Source organism: Patiria miniata, unplaced genomic scaffold, assembly GCF_015706575.1.
Source record: "Patiria miniata isolate m_02_andy unplaced genomic scaffold, ASM1570657v1 HiC_scaffold_20, whole genome shotgun sequence".
In the NCBI taxonomy this organism is placed as follows: Eukaryota; Metazoa; Echinodermata; class Asteroidea; order Valvatida; family Asterinidae; genus Patiria; species Patiria miniata.
Window position 1 is genome coordinate 5151019 of NW_024037059.1, and position 15277 is coordinate 5166295.

Consider the following 15277-nt stretch of genomic DNA (forward strand, 5'->3'; position numbering starts at 1 on the left):
TTCTTGAAAGGGTACCAGTTAAAAATTATGTTATCGTCGAAAATATCAAAAGCCAAAGGGGGCGCTATAACATTTTCGTTGGCTTAATTCCGCGCGCGCGTGATGAAATAAAAGTGAATGATAAATCATTATCAGCTCGATAAAACGGAAATTCGCTAAAATAGTACTTGGTCTTGGCAGGTTCCCTTTTTGATTGATGATTGTTTTAAGTAAACTTGAAATGTGATCGAGGACTACGAGGAGTTGCATTTGGATTGTTTTGTCATTGTGAACGGTCGGGGGGGGGGGGGGGGCTGCCACGCACGATGCTGCGGGGCGCCGAATTCCGGCCCCTGATTGGTCTGAGTTAAGAAAACAACTGATTTTTCTTGAAGCCGAGGAAATTGATACCAACACTAAAATATCCTATTGAAAATTACTAAAAGTTCAAAAAGTGGATTTTTTCCAGGTTTATTTATACATCATGGAGGATGATTACATACAGGACATAGGATACTCGCAGGCGTAGCTTCTTGGGTCATTGTGCTTACTAGAACTTTTTTAATACTAGCTTTTTAAATGTTTTGTCTGACAATTAATTATTAAGGGGATAACATCTCGCCTTTCAAATGACCCTTCCCACACATTGCTGCGCCCAAGGGAAACGTTTCAACAAAGCTGGTTACCCACTGAAGTTTTATATTTCCATTCTGTTTTAAAACGATTTATGACTAATCCTCAGATTTTTTTTGTGATGTGGAGTTTTACTTGCTCAACTTAAAGCATGAAACTGGGTTATAAATAAATTCCAGCGGTTGCGATATTTGTTGCAGTTAGGTCTATCTAGCGCCCTCTTGCCTAATAAGGAAATCAGAAGTTGGGCTGAGCAACTGCGCTTGCGCACAACCGTACCAGCCATCTTGGTGTTTTAACCACGCGGTGGTGCAGAATCCGTCTAGAAATAACCCTGAATTTACCACTTTCAAGACAGATATTGGGCCTATGTTCCGGGGTGCATCATGCCATCGGCTAACCCACTACCCCCGAAAGAAAACACTCTGTTCAAGAGAGTTTTAGTAAGTGTTTACTTTGTTTTTGTTTCGATGTGGGTTGGCGCAGTGCACGATTTTGTATGAAATGTATGACGTTTTCTAATGCTTTTCAATGGCAGTCGGAGGTAGAGCTGTATATAAACCGTCTATTTTCGACAGGCCAATCCGATTATCTTTTCATATGACAATTTAGCGCAAGGTCGAGGTCATTCACAATTGTTGGCATGTGATTAAGCTTGTTCAGTTAATACTCTTTTTTCTTACAATTGAAGAAATCAGGTGGGCCCTAAATCTTGACTTTGGCAATTTAATTCCATGACTATCATGACTATCGTGTCATGCATGTTGGGCCTGTATTTCTTTCTGTAATTTTATGTTAGTGTAAAGTGTAAATGTAAGTGTAGGGCTAAGTAATGTTAATTTGGTAAACACGGTAAGGTTTAATGTTAAGCTTAGAAAGGAGTAAGGGTCTGCTAATGCTTTGTGAATTTAAAAGGTGTACAGATTATTTTTAATTCTTGATATATGATATAAACATCTGATTCTGATAAATGGTTAACCTGATAAATACAAACTCCGTTATTAAAAGTTTGGCTTATGGGGCTCAAATAGATTTGGATTATTTGTGTTTTAATGTAAAACATTTAACCGTTTAAACCTCATTCTAATTTCTATATTTTCTGTGTTCTTTTTCAGAAATGCTATGAGCAAAAGCTGTACAAAAATGGGCTGAAGTTCGCCAAGCAGATTTTGACAAATCCAAAGTTTGCTGAACATGGAGGTGAGTGTGCTCTTTTTGCATCTTAACTTAATCCTCCTGGACCCCTTAAAATCCACCTGGTGGTTTAGAGGATATCACAGGATTAAGGAGGCCAAGCCTATCTGGGACTCAATGCTCAGAGAGAGAAAACTCCAAGAAAATGTGACATTGAGTTCCTGTGGAGTGGTAGATTTTGGAGAATTAAAGGAGGTTTCAAGTAAAATGTTTACAGAGTAATTTGGGTTATTTCAGAAAAATTTCCTCTCAAAATAGTGAGTTTTCTGTGTACAGGTTTGTGACATATGTTCATATACATTGTGTAGTCACTTGAACGTAGATGTCCTGCACCTGCCAGAGTAATTAACCCTCACCTTCCCAAATCCTCCAAAACTCCTCTTTGCAAAATGGAGCATTTTGCAGGATTGAGGATACACGGCAAAAATGTGTGGCTGATTTTTGAGGATGCACTGTGTCAAGGTCTTGGGCCAGACCATGTGTTGTTTATGCTCAGCCGTGCATAAATTTAGGCCTATATTATACTTGAAATCCTCCGCACTGCTCCAGGATGTCACTGGCCCTGCCTCAACATATTGACAGTGATTGTTGGAGGATTTTGCAGGATTGAGGCAGTGGTCACCCCTCAAAGCTCAAAGGAACACGTTCAAGAAATAACGGAGGATTTTGCAGGATTGAGGATTTACGCTATTTTTACATGGAGGCAGTTGGAGGATTTTGACGGATCGAGGTTACATCCTAGCTAAAAATGCCAAGGGAGTTGGGGTTAACATAGAAGATGTCCTGCAGGTACCTGAATAATTAATGTGTGAAATGAACCCAGTTAGTGCCTAAAACATGTTGGAATAAGCAGTTTGAAAAAAATGGTGTGACTTACAAATTCACAAATCACAAGTACATCCTAAATCAGATCACCAGTTTCAGGAGATAAAAAAGAAACGGATGCCTATGTGAAAATTCTTCTAAAAAGTTTAATTTTTTGTGATTGATTTATGATGACTTGTCTTGTAAAACTATGACATGGTGTGAGTTACACAAGGCTATAGAGGATTTATGTGTAAGAAATCCATTAAATCATAACTACTATCTTCTCACCTTGTAGAAACCCAATCTATGAAGGGTCTGATCCTGAACTGCCTGGGCAAGAAGGAAGAAGCCTATGAGCTGGTCAGACGAGGATTGCGCAATGACCTCAAGAGCCATGTCTGTATCCTTTACGAGTTAAATGGTCAAAACAAAAACCAAAACGGTTGAATTGTTGCATTACAATTTACCACAAATGTCTAATGTGAGTCACTCAGTTCATAATTTTTCAAAGGTAAAAATAATTTGATTGACATTGCTGTGCATTCTTCTTGCTCAAAAGGTACTTTCAATATGTGTTGCACTAGAATCATTTGACTAAGTTTCAGTCTTGTTTGTGCAGTACAGTTCATATGGAGCACTTTGAAATATGGAGTCTGATTCTGAAGGTAGTATCGAATCGTACTCCGAATCCTGTCTAACTCAATCTAAAAGGGTTCTCAATGTACTAATATTAATACTGACAGATGTGTTCTTCTTTGTCCCAGGGATGAGATTTTGTCAGGATTTTTCCTAATTTCAGGATTTTTTGCCAGAATATTTCACGATTCTGGGCTTGAAATCTAGAATTCCTTAGGTTTTCACGAAAGGTGTTTTACCTATAAAATTTATGACGAAAGAAGTGGGTATTTTTTTGTTGACATCTCACTAATTGAACAGGATCTCACTGCACAATATAAAAATTCATCTGTTTTAAAACTTGTTATTGAAGGATGTCATGGTTGTTGTAGTATTTTCCTTAATGCCAAGAATCTGCAGGCTGGCATGTGTACGGACTGCTCCAGCGGTCGGATAGAAAGTATGATGAAGCCATCAAGTGCTACAGGAACGCTCTCAAATGGGACAAGGTCAGTCAATTGCCATTTTAGGCTTGGGAATATTTATACTAGCATAAAAAAGAGAGAAATACACAAAGACATTGGATTTGAAACAAAAAACTATGAAGAATTTTCATTTTATCTTCAAGGAGACAACCAAAAAATCACTCTTGGCTATAATTGGAATGAATCCAAAGAGTATTTGGAGATTTAAGTAAAATTTACTTACTATTTTCATTCCAAAATTAATTAAGTAGTAACCTTTTTCTCTATCTTTTGAACTTCAAAAGAGAGAAGAGATTGGTTATAAAGAGATCCATGTTTTCACTCCAGTTTTTGCATTCATGTTGATGCACATTAGACCTATCCAAAAGTAGAGCAGGCTTAAAGTGTTATCAAAGTAATTTCAAAAATTTATAACAACAGGAAAAACTTTCAGTGTTTCATCTCAGTCTTACATCACAACACGTTGTAAATTGATCCGATTTTTGTCTTTGGATGAGTTATCCTTGTGATTATTGAGACCGGTGTTTCTTATTCAATCCATCAGGACAATCTGCAGATCCTGCGGGATTTATCACTCCTACAGATCCAGATGCGAGACCTGGAAGGTTATCGGGTAAGTACAAAATCTTCATAAAAAAATTATGAAATTATTCTTCAGCCCAAAGTAAACCCAAATCCATCCAAATCAAGCCCTAGATTTTACAGTATTTGAATGAATACAGTGCTGTGTAGCAAAGCCTCTAATACTGTACATGGGACCTGATGCCTCAGTAATAGTTAAAGGCATATAGGATCATATGTAAAGACTAAAAAATGTAACTGCCAAAATATTATGAGATAGCCCACTTGATTGTAAGTAAAAAATATTATGAAATGTCCTTGTTGCAATTCTCAGAGAAAATAAAATTGTATAATCCATTATCTTTAAATACAAAGAATATGCTACTGCGTTAGTGCGTTAAGTTGGCGTTGGCACAAAAGCATGAACTGAAGAAACGGTGCGGAACAATCCTGGCCTGAACAATCAAAGGAAATGGCATCCAGTTGCCATAAGCCACTGAAAGTTACCTGAGTTTCCCGTGTGGTAATGACTCATATATCTAATTTGAAATCAGTGAGCAATTTCCCTTTATTTGCACATTCTTAGCGATGTTAACCTTTTGCAGTACAGAATTTCTCAGTCTTCAATACAGAAATATTTTTTTTTCAAAGAATTGCATAGCAGTTTCCTACACGTAAGTTTTTTAATTAAAGTACTGACTGTCTGCAGTAGGCAAGTCGTTCTCTGTGTTATCTGCTGTATATCTTGAAGTTCATGATTTTTTCAAGTGCCTACTGATTGAAAATTTCAGGGCTTACAAATCTGTTATAAGCCTCGTAGCTCGGAGGCCATTGCCTGTATATTCTCACTATAAGATCAGGAGTAGTTGCTGAGGTCAGAAATCTGTTAAGCATAGGATAATACTTGCTTAGCAGAAACGGGTAACTATCCAGAATGTAAGGCAATTGATATCACATTTTGTCTTTTTTTTTTGTGAGTACCTTGTTCTTCTTAATTTTGTGAGCACAAAATCCTTAACTAAGCGAAGTACACATGCCCATAAACAGATATATTTGTAGTTCTCTCGAACCTGTCGATAATTCTTACCAGTGAGTGCTTTTATGCCGTACAGCAAGATGCAAAAGTAGGCCCTGTATGTCTATGATGGATCAGATTCCATACCGATATTAGCTCACTGCCTGAATTCATGTTCTGCACAATGCCTTATGCACACTCTTGTCTTTTCTGTGCAGGACACACGGTATCAGCTCCTACTCTTGCGACCAGCCCAGCGAGCCTCTTGGATCGGCTACGCCATGTCTTATCACCTGCTCAAGGAGTTTGACATGGCTCTGAGGATACTGGAAGAATTCAGGAACACACAGCAGGTAAGACGGCAATGTTAGGATCAACTGTTTGTGATCAGATTCTTGTAGTGTAGCTAGTTGCCAACAGAGTTTATGATGCAAACGTAGACTCAGAGACATGATTTGCTACTGCACCGGATTTGCCTGAACTGGACCGGACTGGACCGGATTTGGCTTGTTACTAATAAATGAAGCAACGTTTGCCAAATGAGAGTATAGGCTGATTCGGCAAACAAAATTAAAAGCCATATTTAAAGTGGAACCAGGCTCGCGTTCATGTGGTACACAAGCACTCCGGGCTCCTTCGACCAATAGGTTTACAAAAATGCAAGCGTGCCTTATCGTCAAGAACGCATGTGGCATGCGCGTGGAAGGGGTTCCACCTTAAAAATGGCTTTTGATTTTGTTTACCGAATTCATCTATACCAGGAAGATGCAGACAATCTTTCGAAGGTAGCTGTGGTGACCTCCACTTGTCAATTGACTACAGTGTCATTCTATAAGTTTGAGAGTCCAAAGTGTGACATTTGTCTTGTCCCTGTTACTTTGGTAATTTTAAACTTGCAGTGCAAGTATCGCTAAGAACGACTTCAAATAGTTTTTATTTGTTAGGTAGGTAGATTGCTACTCATAATCACTCTTGGAGGACGACTGCATTAAAGAGTGCATCAGAATTACAGAATCATCGATGCCAGGTGTAACGGGACAAGGGGAACAAAATGGACCCATATTTATAGAATGACCCACTTGTGAACTTGTGAAGACTTAACTGCATCTCTGTTTCATGGTTCTTTTCAGCAGGTCAAGCCCTATGATTACGAGCACAGCGAGTTCCTGCTGTATCAGAACCAGGTCTACAGGGAGTCGGGGGATCATGAGAAGGCACTTCAGCATCTCGACAAATATGAGATCCAAATCTGCGACCAAATTTCCATATTGGAAACTAGAGGTGAGAATGCGTAAATGTCTTGGCACGTGTTTTGTCTTTGTGTTGTGAGTTGGCATCTAGAAACCTACAGTTTGGAAATCCATAGGATGGGGATAAGAAACACAGTGAGTGTTTGTGCTTGAAACATGATTCCATACACCGTGATCTTTTATTTCATTTTTGGAACTCGTCATTTATCATGTCTCCCTTCCAGCGGAGCTGTTGCTGAAACTCGGCAGGGCCTCCGAAGCAGTCACCATCTACGAAGAGCTGCTGAATCGAAACCCGGAGAGCTGGAGCTTCTATGAAGGGTTAGAGAAAAGCAAGAGCCCATTGGAGGAGGTGGAAAGGCTACAGATATACACACGGGTCGCTGACAAATTCCCAAGGGCCGCGGTACCAAGAAGGAAGCCTCTGAACTTCACAACGGGTAAGCATCATCTCAACTTAAAAAGCCGTACAACCGAAGTGACCTGTCTAATGATTTTATAAATTGAGAATTCAGACTATATATAATTCTTCCGTGCTTTTGGGGCCATTTTTAATGTGTTCATTATCTGTTAATGTCCCTCAAGACACTTTTATGTCATTTTGATGGACTTTTGAATGGAATTGAATTTTGCGTCATGAATGTGTAAAATATTTCTCCCAGTTTATTAAAAAAAATTCACCTTCACACGAATAATTTCATAATCACTGTTTACATGATGGTGTCTTACGTGGTGGTGTCTCGCTTTCAAGTCAAGCGAGCTTCTGAAGTTTTCTCACAAGCTACAGAAACAAGCTACAGAAATAGCTCTGATTGTACAGTAGTTTATAAAAATTGTAGCTACGAAGGGCCGTGATTTTTTACTTCAGCATGGTCCTAGCAAAACTGTTTGAGTGGAGTTAGGGTCAATTACAACTGCAACACTATTCCTTTTGAAGGGGAAAGATTTGAGAAGCTTTTGGACGACTACCTCCGGCGGATGCTCAGGAAAGGGGTGCCCACGGCATTCGTGAGCGTCAAGGGTCTGTACAGAGAACCCTGGAAGGTTGAAGTCATCCAGAGAATTGTATTAGGCTACCTGGACTGCTTAGAGACCGACTCCAAGTTCAGTAAAGGTAAACAATTCTTATTGTTAAAATACCTCAATGGAATTTCTGTATACTCGCACTATTTTTGAAATTCAAAGATAATTGGGGTCGAAATGACAATGGTACATCATATTCCCACATAAACCCTAACCGACCTGAATCCTTCAAAATCCTCTTTGCCAAAGTGGAGGAATTTGGAGGATTGAGGTTACATGGCAAAAGTGCGTTACTGGTGCACTTTGTCAAGGTCTTGGGCTGGACCTTGTGTTGTTTTTACTCAGCCATGTATAAATATATGCCAGGATTATGCTTGAAATCCTCTGTACTGCTCCAGGATGTCACTGGCCAAGCCTCAACATACTGACAGTCACTGCCGCAGGATTTTGCAGGATTCAGGCAGTGGTCACCCCTCCACGGACCATATTCAAGAAATAATGGAGGAATTTGCAGGATTGAGGCTATATGATATTTTTCCATGAGGCCAATTGGAGAATTTTGCAGGATTGAGGCTACATCCTAGCAAAAAAAGCCTAGGGAGTTGGGGTTATAGCACAGTAAATAAGCTACTTGTTTTCTGAGACAAAATATGTTGCTGGTTCTGTTTGATTAGACACTGTATATTTTCATAAGATCAGTTACATACCTGATTAGTTTTATAGCATCAAGTTCAAGCATGTTTTCAGTTTCACAACCCGTGTGGTTTCGATATTGTTTGTTTTAGACGACACAGACAGCGAGCCCGAGGCACCGACTGTCCTACTGTGGACGTTATACTTCCTGGCCCAGCACTACGATCAGCTGAGAAACGTAGAGAAGGCCATGGAGTTTGTCAACAAGGCCGTGGAGCACACGCCAACACTCATTGAACTCTTCATTATCAAGGCAAAGATATTCAAGGTATAATTGGAATATTCAGAAAATGTCATCACATTTTTCCTTCATACACACAAAAAAAGTTGCATATTGTCGGGTCTCATTTTTCGCTCAGTGCCAATCCATTGTGTGACAATTAAGACCTTTGCTTTAATCCCCAATACAAAAGAGAGCTTTAACCCTAACCCTCCAGGATATGTTTGCTAGAACCCTGCCAAAAGTAGCAGCATGCAACACTTGACTACGTGACAAGCCTGTCAAATGTAGCAAGATGCATCAGGGGAAAAGTCTCAAGTCAACACTGCCTCAGAGTCCGTGGTCACCGCAGGCAGCAGGATGCAACTGTGGCATTGTTCAGTGGGACTTAGCTTTCATTGTTTCAGAGCTGGCCATTCATGCACTGGTGTTGGTAGCTGAATGCATCAAAGTGCACCAGTTCTTTTCCACCACATGCACTGTGTTGCGTCTGGCAGGGTTACAGTTGTTTAAGGCTCGCGGTTTTAGTACTTTCTCGAAGTGCGTCTGTGAACAAAAAAGGGCCTGGATTTAAGAACCTTGGATGCACATGCATCTAGACTAATGAGAGGCTTGGTTTTTTCCTTGCAGCATGCGGGTGATGTCAAGAAGGCCGTGGAGTGCCTGGATGAGGCACAGTCGCTGGACACGGCAGACAGGTTCATCAACTGTAAATGTGCAAAGTACATGCTCAGGGCAAACCAGGTCAAGCAGGCAGAGGAAATGTGTGCCAAGTTTACTAGGGTAAGCAAGTAGAAAATGCGGTAAAGGCTTCCCCAACATTTTTTAATTCATTCTGATTCCATCCTGGAGTTTCGAATCAATTTAGAGTTTTCCTGATAATAAGGAACCTTAAATAGCATGCCTTAGAGAATTGCTAAAAGAAGGTCACTACGTAGTGTCATCACTCTATTAAACATGATACTTTCCCATCTAGAATTGTTTGCCAATCAGCTTGCTTTTCGAGTCCTGTTGCTCATTTTTTCGAAAGCCATAGAAACTGTATCACTCCAAGAATCACCCGATCGGCAATTCCAGCACTATGTATTGTCCGATACACAGCTTTTAAGAGCTCAATGAATAAACCTAAAAATGTATTTTTTTTCCAAATCTTATACATCCATCATCTAGTAATGGCCAAGATTACAGCCTGGGAGTTTTGGATCATTTCTCTGAATCATTAATTAGATATCATGGTTAAGATGTCATAACGCTGGAATTTTCCCCTCACCCACTTCTTGTACTTTCTGTTCCCTGCAGGAGGGCGTGGCCGCGATGGAGAACCTTAACGAGATGCAGTGCATGTGGTTCCAGACGGAGTGCGCCCTCAGCTTCCAACGACAGGCCAAATACGGCGAGGCGCTCAAGAAATGCCACGAGGTGGACAGGGTAAGGAGTGTTTCCTGAGCTCATAATTTACAGAAACCAATTTGTAGCCAATTTCCTAGCGATGAATTCAATAGTGGTTTTAAAATTTGACACCTTTCAAACAAATTCGGGCGATTCACAATGCAGTTTGCCACCAAGAGTTTGCCACAGAGAGTTCAATTTTCCCAGTGTATTGTGGGAGATGGTCGACAAATTTGCAGCGCGGGACATTTGAAAGTGTTTGTTTTTCCGGTCAGTAGTTTGGTAAGTGTATGATTCGAGGATCTGTTTACCCCTTTCTTTTCTTGTTATCAATGTGGTGGTTTTTTTTGTAGTCAGAACGCATATGCCCCAATCTATAACGAATTAGCTCAAGTTGTCTACTGACACTCATTCAAATGGGCCATGTTTTGTCGACCGTAAACTCTAGGTGGCGCACTGCATTGTGAATCGCCCGAATTGTCCGCCTTCCAAGAAACTCTTCAGTATTCGTTTGAAGAAAGCCCCCATGTTTACTGCATAGTTTGCTGCAAGGATGAGCAGCTACACACTTCAAGGCATGCTGAGCTCATCCTTTTGTTTTTGGTAAATCACTCGATTTAGAGTCCTTGATTAGTGAGGTTTGCATTCTCAAATGTCTTGCTTTATTCAAAAAAATTAGAAAGATCAAGAGTTTATCTTGTGTGCTGCTTGTTGTTAAGTCAGTTTTGGGATTTTTTTTTCTTTCTTTTTTCGGTTGTCAGCATTTTACAGAGATTATAGAAGACCAGTTTGACTTCCACACCTACTGCATGCGTAAGATGACCCTGCGGGCGTACGTCAATCTTCTCAGGTTGGAGGATGTCATCAGGACTCACATCTTCTACTTCAACGCCGCCAAAATTGCAATAGAGGTAGGGAGACTTAACAGTGTACCTTTAGTGCAAGCAGAGGCTTGCATGGTAGTATGAGAAGTGAATATGCAAGAGAAACATCGTTCTTAGAAGAACCAGAGATGTTTATCTTAGTAACTTTGCTTTAACCCTAACTTCCTAGGCTATTAAACTCAATCCTGCAAAATCCTGCAAATGCCTCCCATGTTTAAATTGCATACACCCTCAATCTCCCAAAATCATCCGTTGTTTCTTGAATGGGGTCCCTGGTAGGGATGACCGCTGCCTCAATCCTGCAAAATCCTCCAGCAATCACTGTCAATATGTTGAGGCAGAGCCAGTGACATCCTGGAGCAGTGCGGGCTGAAACTCCATATCTTTACACTGTGATTGTGACAAACTGACAGTAACAGATAGCGGTATCAAATTGAGTTCATTTTTGGAGAAATTCTTTTTATTTTTGTTGATGGTCAGGTCTACATCCACCTCCACGACAAGCCCCTGGAGGACGTGGACAAGGAGGAATCCCTGGACACGGAGAACCTGAGCCCCAAGGAGCTCAAGAAGATCCGCAGCAAGCAGCGCCGCGCCCAGAAGAAGGCCCAGCAGAAGGAAGAGGAGACTAAGGGCAAAGTGGGCGGGGACGCCAAGACGCAAGGCAAGAACAAGCACGACCCAGATGCTGACGGACCTAAGGAGGAGGAGCTAGTGCCGGACAAGCTGGCCAGGGTAAGGCTCTAATGAATGTTCAAATATATGACTAAATTGATCAGGCCATCAGACCACGTGGCAACTGTTATCAGTGCGCATTCGGTCCTCTACCCTTACAGGTACCCATTCATATTCCTGGGTGGAGAGAGGCAATTGTATTTAAGTGTCTTGCCCAAGGGCACAAACATCATGTTCCTGGCAGGGTTCGAACAAACGTACCATCGTACATGAGTCAAACACCGCAGTCTTGAAATAATCATCTTTGACGTATTTCATCTTCATATCTGTTTTTTTTTTTCCAGGGGGACAATCCACTAGATCAAGCCGTCTACTTCCTGAAGCCTCTACAAACACTAGCCAAGAGCAGAATACAAACGCACCTTCTAGCTTTTGAAATCTATTTAAGAAAAGGTGAGTCAGAATTTGTTTTCCCTCTGTGAAGTGTTTTCATGAAAATGTCCAAAAATTCAAAGAAGGTGAAGGATCAAGAAATGATTTGAATGGGAATGTCTGAAACGTTTGTTGTGGAGAGCCTTGATTTTGTGTGGAATGGCAAAGCTTTGGGCGATTAGTTCAGTGAAGTACTGGTACATTCTATCTATTATGTTGATTGTGAGTTTTTCAAGACTGCAGAGCACTGCAGAGTCTGTCACGAGCCAATGTGGCCCATCAGGCTGGCATTTATCTCCGGTTTCAGTTAGTATGAAACGACTGCAATGCTTGAAATGCTTGTCGCAGGTTACTCCCGAGCTAATGCTGGTACCCATTAATACTCCTGGGTGGAGAGAGGCAAGTTGGGATGAAGTGGCTTGCCCAAGACGCAACATGCGACCAGTATCTGGATTCGAACCCCTGACCCTCTGATCATGTGTCACGAACCCTAACCACTAGGCCACTCTCCCCACTGAGCATTGTGGTAATACTAGGTCAACACTTCAGTTTATTTCTAAACATATCTTTAATACCCCATAAAAGCACAGGAAACATTCGCCAGAAGTATTTACGCCTGTTGGTGTTTATTTCTTGAATTTGCAGACAAGCTGTTATTAATGTTGCAAGCAGTCAAGCGAGGGCATGTTGTAGACGCATCCAACGCTGCACTACATGAATGTCTAGTCAAGCTAGCTATCAAAGGTAGGCATCAAGGCCATAGTAGGTAGCTGTTAACCAAACGAAAGGTTTTTAACTATAAGACAAGATACTAAAAACCCTCCCTCTCTCAAAATCAATCAGGTGACTGTTTTAAACAGTTAAGAATCCCCTTGTTAATTTGATATAGCCATGCTTTGACTGGAGGTGATTGTCATGCCAGCTGTAACTACCAGTTACCTCTTTTTGTCTGTTGATGGAATTTGACTAGTCACAGTGTTTACACGAATGTGATGGGACTGTTTTTTGCTAGTCTGTATACAAATGCATGGCAGGCAAAGTGAAAGAATTTGTGACCGTCTGTTACTGATCAAACAATAGGAGGGATTTTATTAATAATAATGTTGATCATTTGTAAAGCATCTTCATATTGTGATGCCATATATCAGCATTCTCGTGTGAAGTGTTACATTTGAAGTTTATTTGTTTTTCACGATACGTGTAGTTCATTTCCGTTCTATTCATCGTGTATCGTATGATTTTTTTTCTAGTCAATGAGAGAGGAGATTTAGCAGAGCCCGTTCAGACGGTGTTATCAGGGGAGCTGGAACGATTACTAGGAGGCAAGCAACTGAAGGCCTTCAACCAAGACTTCATCGATGCCCACCAACACTCACTGGAACATCGCACAATCGGTAGGTCACAAGCATCCACAAATTTCTCTCCAGAAAGCCCTCCACTGTACCGCTGTGCTCTAAAATAAAGTCTGGTTTGCTTAAAGGGAATATACATCATTTGCTTTTGCTGTAATTTTCAGAAATGGATGGAATTGGGGTGTTGGAAATATATAGCAAATATAGTTACACTGACTTTTTTGAGGTTTTGGGTTCAAAAATGCTATAAAAACCAAGAAAAACAATCATTTTCCTGTAGTCTGATTCCCTGACTCCATTTAAGAAGAAACAGAGCAGTTTACATACATTGGGGAATTGTAAGGTCAGGGAACCAGTCTAGCTGGCTTGTACCCGTTCATAGGTGTGTAATCGATTGCAAACAAGTGCGATGGTCAATTGGGGCCAGTATTTGAAAAAAAGCCAGTTTTTTCCAACGCTGATCGGCCGATCAGCATTGGAAATTGATACAAAAATACCACTTTTCTTGAAAATGACAGTATACCAGGTGCCATGATTTTACAGGATGCTTTACACTGTCATTCACTAACAGTCCAGCAAGGTATTACAAAATGATTTGGTAGTTTTATTTTTTGATGTTTGCAAATGTTGTATTTTCCCTTTAAGTTTGGAATTACTCCCAGTCTACACACCGCAGGATTGACTGGCTATGACTGTTTATGTAACTTGATCTAGCTATGCTTTGACTGTAGGTGATTGATAAGCCAGCTGTTCCTACTTTTGCCGCTTGACTGAATTTGACTAGTCACAGTGCTTGCTTGAAATGTGATCTGGCTGTTGGTGACTAGCCTGTGTAAAAGGCATGGCAGGGGAAGAATATGTATTTATTTGTTTACTGTCAGTGACTGTTCAAACAGCAGGAGGATTAATCCAGTCTCATTTGTCTTCAATGCAGGAGCGAAATGTCTTTTCCACCTGGACCCATCTAACCAAGAGACTGCTTTGTCGCTAGCAACATACCTTGGTGATGAACTAACAGACACAACTTTGCAGGTGAGATATAACAGTCAGGTTGGCGTAGCGGTACTTTCCTCGCCTTCCACCGCTGTGACCCGGGTTCGAATCCTGCCTGGGCCAACATGTGGATTGGGTTTTCAGTCCCTGCCTGATTCCGTGGGTTTTCCTCAGAATATTCTTCTGGGGTTTTCCTCCCACATCGCTGAATGGGCTTCGAAATAAGAAATAAACAAAATGAAATAAAATAAACACTCCTCATAAAACCACTCTGCATAGTCTCCTTTCATTATCATAAAGTTCAAGTAAATGTCTAAATTTTTGTTATTAATCTAACAGTACTTCCTTCATGTCAAGGAATATTTGTGCTACCAGCATCGGGTAGAAATTTGTAAAGAAGTGGTGTACTATAGGCCATTTTTTGGGTGGATTTTTAATAAGAATTGGTCGTTTACATATATATGGATTATAAAGGGATTGGAAATACTCTGAATTGAAACCGAAATAGTTGTAAGTCACAAAATTTAAATGAACTCTCCTTGAATCGAATCAATTCCCCTTTTATTTAACAGAACTGCTCCTACGTTCTCACACTCCTCAACGACTTCTTCAAGTCGGACTCGGCCGCCTACCGCGCCCAGTGTCACCAACTCTTCCCCTATGCAACCGTCTTCGCTCCCCCCGCGCCGCCCACGGACAAGACGCAGATCGAAGCCACGGAGAACTGCGACGGCAAGACCGCCAGGGAGCCGTCGCCGAAGCCCGTGGAGAACTCGCAGCACAAGGAGCAGCCGCTGTGCAATTCTACCCACGTGGAGGCCGAAGCGTGAAACCGATGGCTTGGGTGTTCTGGATCCAGTTTCTTGGGGCTTCTAAGGCCCGTGTCCAAATTACACATGAGTCTATGCTAACGGCTGCAGCCACTTCCCATAGACTCGTGCTTAGCAGAAATCAGCTGAGAACCAGTTACAACCAGTCAAAACCAGTACAACCAGTCTGCATTGCATGACGTTTTGGCTGGGAACTTGTTTTTGCTAAGGCCCATATCCAAATTACACACGAGTCTATGGTAGCGGC

The 15277-nt window shown here is 41.1% G+C and overlaps 1 protein-coding gene across 2 annotated transcripts; it reads left to right on the plus strand.

Annotated features, from left to right (window-relative positions):
* Window positions 1–865: 865 nt before the first annotated feature.
* On the plus strand, window positions 866–15277 carry LOC119728194 (N-alpha-acetyltransferase 15, NatA auxiliary subunit-like). Of its 2 annotated transcripts, none has more exons than XM_038200321.1 (19): window positions 866–1055; window positions 1728–1812; window positions 2909–3013; window positions 3649–3737; window positions 4258–4326; window positions 5508–5642; window positions 6420–6570; window positions 6764–6979; window positions 7477–7653; window positions 8348–8523; window positions 9106–9258; window positions 9775–9903; window positions 10626–10775; window positions 11229–11483; window positions 11768–11876; window positions 12501–12599; window positions 13106–13249; window positions 14142–14239; window positions 14773–15277. In XM_038200321.1, exons 1-19 carry the CDS (start codon window positions 999–1001, stop codon window positions 15028–15030), a joined length of 2655 nt encoding a protein of 884 aa, XP_038056249.1. In that variant the 5' UTR covers window positions 866–998; the 3' UTR covers window positions 15031–15277. The 2 variants fall into 2 exon arrangements, with proteins under 2 accessions (XP_038056249.1, XP_038056250.1); XM_038200322.1 differs by having other exon boundaries at window positions 6423–6570.